This window comes from Ogataea philodendri (genome assembly GCF_020536065.1).
Source record: "Ogataea philodendri strain CBS6075 chromosome Unknown scaffold545, whole genome shotgun sequence".
NCBI classification, from domain to species: domain Eukaryota; kingdom Fungi; phylum Ascomycota; class Pichiomycetes; order Pichiales; family Pichiaceae; genus Ogataea; species Ogataea philodendri.
The window spans coordinates 1-275 of record NW_025763870.1 but is presented as its reverse complement, the minus strand read 5'-3'; the positions used below and the strand labels follow the sequence as shown (position 1 = coordinate 275).

The 275-nt window shown below is 48.4% G+C and overlaps 1 protein-coding gene across 1 annotated transcript, besides 1 other annotated feature; it reads left to right on the top strand.

Moving 5' to 3' along the window:
• OGAPHI_001640 (uncharacterized protein) lies at positions 1–106 on the top strand (the record flags this gene model as incomplete). Its single annotated transcript, XM_046202423.1, has 1 exon — positions 1–106. A coding segment is annotated over one exon (106 nt), but the record flags the coding sequence as incomplete, so codon positions are not given.
• Positions 107–114: 8 nt separating this feature from the next.
• Positions 115–193: a sequence feature (Short protein (OGAPHI_001639, KAH3669136.1) was converted to a misc_feature.).
• Between the last annotated feature and the right edge of the window lie 82 nt (positions 194–275).

Sequence of the window (275 nt, the reverse complement as noted above, 5' to 3'; positions counted from 1 at the left end):
TGAGGGTCCGGTCTTGGACTTGGTTGAGGGTCCGGTCTTGGACTTGGTTGAGGGTCAGGTCTTGGACTTGGTTGAGGGTCCGGTCTTGGACTTGATCTTGGACTAGGTTGGGGGTCAGGTCTTGGACTTGGACTTGGACTTGGACTTGGACTTGGACTTGGACTTGGAGTTGGACTCCGTGATGAAGATGTTTCTATAGTTGAGCTATTCCAGTAAATGTGTGAGCGAGTAGAGCTTTTAGTCTTACTGAAAATTGGTACCATTGTTGAGGATAT